The sequence below is a fragment of the Malurus melanocephalus genome, unplaced genomic scaffold (assembly GCF_030028575.1).
Source record: "Malurus melanocephalus ecotype Western Australia unplaced genomic scaffold, MMel_1.1 scaffold_29, whole genome shotgun sequence".
NCBI lineage: Eukaryota > Metazoa > Chordata > Aves > Passeriformes > Maluridae > Malurus > Malurus melanocephalus.
In genome coordinates this window covers 1,020,870-1,027,437 of record NW_026623261.1, presented here as the reverse complement: position 1 = coordinate 1,027,437, position 6,568 = coordinate 1,020,870, and the positions used below count along the sequence as shown (strand labels likewise).

The 6,568-nt window shown below is 46.9% G+C and overlaps 1 protein-coding gene across 1 annotated transcript in view; it reads left to right on the top strand.

Moving 5' to 3' along the window:
- Positions 1-263: 263 nt before the first annotated feature.
- Positions 264-6,568, top strand: part of RSPO3 (R-spondin 3) — a 60,423-nt gene continuing 54,118 nt past the window's right edge. The window contains exon 1 of the mRNA XM_057363603.1: positions 264-601. Coding sequence (XP_057219586.1) covers positions 505-601 — 97 coding nt within the window. The 5' untranslated portion in view covers positions 264-504. The remainder of the gene's footprint in view (positions 602-6,568) is intronic.

The following is a 6,568-nucleotide window of genomic DNA, read 5'->3' as shown; positions in this document are numbered from 1 at the left end:
GCGGGGCTGGGTCCTCCCTCTGCCCCCCCGCCGCTCCCGCCCTCGCACACTCCTCTCCCACCGCCATCCATCCATCCGTCCTGTCGGCACCTCGCCCGCCCGGCGCACACACGGGCGCGCACAGCCGCACGCACCCCGGCACCCTCACAACATGCTGCCGGCCACCGGCCCGGCATGGACCCCGGCGGCGGCTGCTCGGCTCCTCTCCGCTGCTGACTGCCCTCTGAGGTTTGCGGCAGGTAGCGGGGCAGACTGCTGGAAAGTGCAATAGGAAAAGCGGAGGGGAAAGGAAAAAAAAAAAAAAAAAAAAAAAAGAAAAAAAAAAAAAAAGAAAAAAAAAAAAGGCAAAAGCCATCAAGCCGGCCAAGCCCAGCTTTGGATCTCAGTGCAGGTATTTCTGCTGCTGTGTTCATCCCTTGCCGCCTACCACCCCGGTTTATTATTTCTTTTTTTAAGGAAAGAAAAAAGGACGAAAAGGACAAGTCGAACTCTCAAAGGGTTACTATGCAATTGCGACTGATTTCTTGGTTTTTTATCACTTTGAACTTTATGGAATACATTGGCAGCCAGCACGCCTCCAGGGTACGGCGACAGGGAAGAAGTAAGTGCGAAGATATTTATACTTTGATAACTTCTGCTTCCTCTCGTTGTGCTGTTCACCTGTCCGGGGGGTTCCGTGCCCTCGGTGCCCGGGCCAGCGCGCTGGGAACTAAATCCCGCGTCAGCGGCGCGGCCGAGCGGATTTGCAGGCAGTTTCATTCAATTGGAGGCATGAAGGCGATTTTTGACCTCTTTCTGCTTTTCTTTCTCACCTCACCGGGATGAGCAGCGCGGGCTCTGGGAAGACCTGCGTCTAGTGCTTTACATTTTAATGTCCGGTAAAAGGGAACGTGCTTTCTTAGGTCTTTCCTCTTTCTGAAGGGAAAGGGAGATGACAGGACGGGTAAATTTTTGCCGGTATGCCTTAAGCGCCTTTCTCCATCCCGGTCAAGAAAGCCCCCTTCCCAAGAACGGACAGTACAGATTCTCGCTGTAGGTTAAACCAGGCGCCCGGCGATGCGGAGGGGGCTGGGGTGTCGTGGCTCTGCCCGGCCCGTTGGCTTTCAGCCTCCACTCGCCAGTAGTCACCCATCGCCACTGTCCCGGGACTGTGGCCCACGAATTTTTAAATTTTTAGTCCCCGAGGATGAGGCGARTTCTTCCCTTCTGATTTAACAGATTCCTGTCCATCTCCGCTTGGGTCCGGGGCAAAGGCAAGAGGCAGGCGGGGGCAAGGGACAATACCGAGGGTGTTGGCAGAAGTTCCGTGGGACCTGGAGCCCGGAGGAAAAGAGGACAGCCCCCCGTMGTCAGGGACGAAAGAACAGGGAGGCGGCAGCGAGTGTCCCCCTTGGGAAGTCGCTGTCCAGGTGGCGGGGCGCTGCCACGGGCAGGCGGGCACTGCCYCCGGCGTGAGGGTGCGGAGTGGGCTCGAATCGGCGGTGACACCCCCGGCAGTGCCGCCGCTCGGAGCTCTGCCGTGACCCTGCCGCAAGGAGCTGCGGATGAGGCGGGATGCGGCAGCCGGGGCCGCCGGGACGTGCCCCCGACCCGGCCTCGCCACCCCGCCTGCACCGGACCCGCCGCTCTTTCTGGGGAGGGGCATTTTCTGCGCACCTACCGCGGAGGGGCTGCTCATGCTTGTCCGCTCTCCCTGACAGCTGCAGACACCGACGAAATGCCATAAAACACAGCAGCCTGCATTTAATCAGCAAGATGTAACTTAGTTACTTCCTCTGRGAGGGGAGGTACTATTATTTTAATTTTCTCTTGCTCAGCCTTCGTTCCCTTRCCCTGCTTGGCACGGCTGGCCCTTGAAAGCCTCCTTTGTATGGTTTGCCTCCTGCAAACAAGGTTTGATTCACCTAAAGTGCCCCTAAAGCGGCGCTGAGGACGAGTGAGACCGGGGCTCCAGCCCTGCGATCCCCACGGCCTCGCAGCGAGGGAGCACTAAGGGCTAAGTAAAACATGTCAGGGCATCSGATTTATTATCCTTGGCAAGGGAGGGCTCCGCAGCCTCCATCACTTCCCACCCACTCCTTTAACCCCTGGCAACCGCGGGCCCGCAAGCTGCGGCTGCCCCCCTCCCGCAGCCGTAGGGGCAGAGGCTCAGCCCCGGGTTGGGGGCACGGCAGGGCTCGGGGGGCAGGACCACCCCGCGGGGCGAGGGTCGCGGWGCGGAGCGGGGTCCCCTCGGCCCGGGCTTGCTCCGGCACCTGGAGCGCTCCGGGCCAGCGCCGGGCCGGCGGCGACCTCTGCTGTCCCGTGCGGCGGYGGGCAGCCCGCGCCTGCAGGTGCTCGGCTCCCGGCGCACGGAGCGGCTCGGCACGGCCGGGACCTGCCCCATTCCCGGCGGGAGAAGGCGGCTCTGCCTCCTGCCCCCGGCCGCTCTCAGTGCTGGGCGCAGGGCAGCCGCCGCTTCCGAGCATCGGGGCGGACGCGGTGTGCTCTCCAGGCGAGTGCCGTCCCACCTCGCTCGTCCTCAGACAACCTGCACGGCAGGGTAACTTTCGGGAAATAGAGGAGGAAGTGTTGGCCGCGAGTATTTAGCTGCTTGGTGCACCGTGGAGAAGGCATCGAGCACTTGCTCRAAGTTTGATGGTTAAAATGCAAGAGTTRAGATAAATCCACGGCAGAACAAGSGGCTGAAAAATCACAGCTAGAGGGWCRGAATGGAAATCTGGCTTGTTATTTTGGCAGTGAAGGCAAAAAGCCTTTCAGAACACCGCACCTGGACATGCTATACATCGTATACTGGCTGAGGTCTTCAAATCCAGCTGGTTGTAAAACATGATTTGGTATAAATAGTGGTTACGTGGCTTGAAGCAAAAAATTAGAGAGAGAGTGTTTATGAAAGTTATTATAAAAGTGGCTAYGGTCACTTGCACTAATCACTTTGGCTTAAAAATCCTATGACTCTGTTAGTGAATAGTGCAACTAGATATAAGTTATAGTGTGCAGATAAAGAAGACACCTGTCAATTTCTTCTACTGCGTGGAAGACTTTCCCTGCATTTCTRTTTCTTTTGCTCACATAGTCTCCTTCAATCATGAATCATAAGCACGTTTCTAGGGAARTGTTTTAAAATTTCTCTTTAACCTACCTATTTTTAAATACAGTACAATTTCCCATCAAGCAGCCAGTGAGCCCATGTTACTTCATTTTGTTTAATATCAGAGTCCTCCATGCCATGTAATATATTGTAGACTTACATATTTTAACGTAAAGAAACTATATCATCTGAACTGACTAATTCAGAATATGCCATGCCCAATTCTCAGCTGGTACAAATTGAAGTTCCTTTGTTAAATTAGCCCATTAGAAGGATCTGGTCCTGAGGCATTACTTATTTTGTAACTATTGCCAAAGTAATCCTTACTATGAGAAACGTCTAGTTTGCAATCTTTTTGCTCTCCAAACTCCTAYTGAGGTTTCTAATTGAAGAACCCTAAATTTCTGTCCCATGATCAGTAGTAAAGATATAGCTATCGGTGGAGAGATAACACTCCTCTGAAGTCAACAACAGGGTGCATACAGATGATCAGGTCCAGAATTAGACATAAAACATGATCAATGAAWGTTTAAAAGCATACATACCATTAGCAGAGAAATTTGCTGTTTTATTCTGATATGAGCAAATAARATTAACAAAGTTGCTTGTTTGAGTCTTACAAGACAAAGTAATACGCGGCTGAGTATGGACTAGCATTCCAATAAATAAGAATTTCTATGTATCAGCCAGTGATTGCAGTTTGCTTAGAAAAAAAAATGGATTAAGTGAATAGTTTCAAAATATTTTGGTTCTGCAGGCCGCTACCAACCCCCAAAACTTAGTACTGACAGTTATGTACCTCTATCACTGACCTTCTAATGGACAGAAATGAAGTATTATTTGCTACGGGTCTGTGAGTGACCGGCAGACCATTTGCCATGACCCTGTGGACGAGCAGTGAGCCATGGACTAAATCTGGAGATCTAGAATAAGCAATGTGACAGGAAATTCTGTATTTCTATCACRCTCCTACATTTGAGAGTAAAACAATCTGTATGACTTTGTGGAAGAGCAATTTGGATGTAGAGCTCTCATGATTATTGGTAGCCCATCAAATTGCCTCCTGCCTTTCACTGTAACGGCATGTTCAGGGTGCTCGGGATTCGTTCGTTTTTTCCTTCCTTCCTTCCTTCCTTCCTTCCTTCCTTCCTTCCTTCCTTCCTTCCTTCCTTCCTTCCTTCCTTCCTTCCTTCCTTCCTTCCTTCCTTCCTTCCTTCCTTCCTTCCTTCCTGCTTTCCATTGCTCTTCTGTCCATTCCTCTCCTGTTCAGGACTGCGGGTCTTGCAGCATCTGCTTCTGTTCACAATTCTGAGCGGAGGGCACCACTCTGTGAGCACTCTGCTTCTCTGGCTTGGTTTGCATGCAACTACTTACAAACTCTAAATCAAGGAGGTGTGTAACAGCCCATTTGTAAACAYAGCTATAAAAATTAAAACAAACCAGGAAAATACTGACAGAACACAAACTGGTAAAATTGTAGCTTCAATCTTTTTATACYATTGTGGAGGGTGCAATTCACATGGAAGTAGAATGTCAGCAAGAAAAGAGGAATGACATTAGTTAAAATAACACTTCATTTTAGAAGCAATTCTTTCAATAGTTCACCACCTAYATATATTATTGATATCTACATGTTTGTTTAGGATTGGCACATCACAGATGGCAGTGTTGCAGAGTTGGTATGCAACATAGGTGTTGTTACCAATTAAAAAAAAAAAAATTTAGTATTTCTGTGCAACAGTTTAAAGAATTTAACCAAGCAAGCAACTGTCAAGAAGCCCCTCTTGGACAGGATTGAATTACTCAGTTTTCTTTCAAAGTGTTTATATGCTGCTGATAATTTTTTTCTGTGATGTCTTCATATTAGCATTGTCAGGGTAAATACTTCTTTGGTGACAAGTGCACCTTTTTTGTTGCAATGAAACTATATTTCTCATGTCTTGGATGAGGATCTGTTTGTTTAAAAATAGATGGTAAAATTCCTATTGTAGTCGTTAGAAACAGAAGCAGAGAGCGATCTGTTCCATCGTGTTGTCATAAACTGTGAACATATCTCATTTTAGCAATATCTTAAAATGAAATATCAGAAAATAAATACCCATCATGGAAAGCTTTAGAAACATGATAGAGATAGACTGCTTGTGTTGGGTTGTTTTTGGTTTTCTTTTAAATAACTATGTGTATGTAAATCTGGGCCTGATCATACCACCATATGTGGAATGATAYGTGTTATTATCCCAGGAGACTAAAGGACATTACAGTCCAGTTCCCCATTTCATACCTGACATCAGAAAGGCTAATTATTTCAAATTTTGTTTCAGTCACCTGCTGAAAACATTTCTTATACTCTATAAAATTCATGTTAGACTTTAAATACTCCTATTACCACAACTTCTCAAAGACATTGATGGAGGATGATATAGCTGAATAATACCTGAAAATACCTGAGAAGTCCTATTTCTCTTTGCAGTCAGACTAAAATATTGCTATTATTAATGAGATGATTTTAGAGCTTGAGCCTGTCTCCTTTGYTTTCAGTTGAGAAAGTCCTATGGACTTCACTGGAGCTGGAGTGAGCTTTTTTCTGCAGGACCTCAGGATACGCTTTGAGTTTGGAAGAAATCCTATGCTAAAATACTTGCAAAATTGCGTGATTCAAACACGTACAGCCCCTAATGAGGATAAAACAATGCCTTTTACCTTTCAAAACTATGATACATAGCCTGCTTGGGAGGCAGTATCTTTCTTAATCTTATGAAAAGTACAACTATTTYACCACTTCCACCTATTCAGCCAACTGAAGCCAGTCAAATGTACCGAGACTAATTTCTTCTTCTGAGCTTTGCCCTTGGTGTTCAAGCCTTTCCCAATCCCCATTCCGCTGTTTCTTCTTGCAATTTTTCACTGAAGACGACAGAAGTTATACCTGATAAAATCTGAGCTAGGACACAAAAATCAGACTTACTCATTTTCTCTGGCTTAGCACGCTCCTTTTCCTTTCTGGTTCRCAAAGCAAGTGTGCTGGCTTGACCACTGCACTTTATCGCTAACATGAGCATGTTCTCTCTCGTTTCGTATTCAATCATTTTTAGCCTGTGAATACTAGCAAACTATGGAGGTTCTTAAGAACTACTTTTCCTCTACAGGAATCATCCATTTTGCTTGAAATTAAATTAAAAGTTGTGAAAGCCTGGTGGAGGAGATATAAAAGCTAATAAAAAGATAATATTTTTGTCTCACTTTCTAATTTTGGAGTTTGAACTACTCCAAATCACTTTGCCAGTTTTTTTTTATCAAAATAATTCTGAACAAAGCAATCTTATCAGATGACAAAAGGCAGCTGAAACCATGCTTTTATACAAAACCATGTTTTTATACAAAAGTCTGTCTGTCTGCTATTGCCACAAACAATACCTCAGAAAAAAGTACCCAGAGAACATTTATTCATGCAAAATGTGCTATGGCTCTCAAAATTAA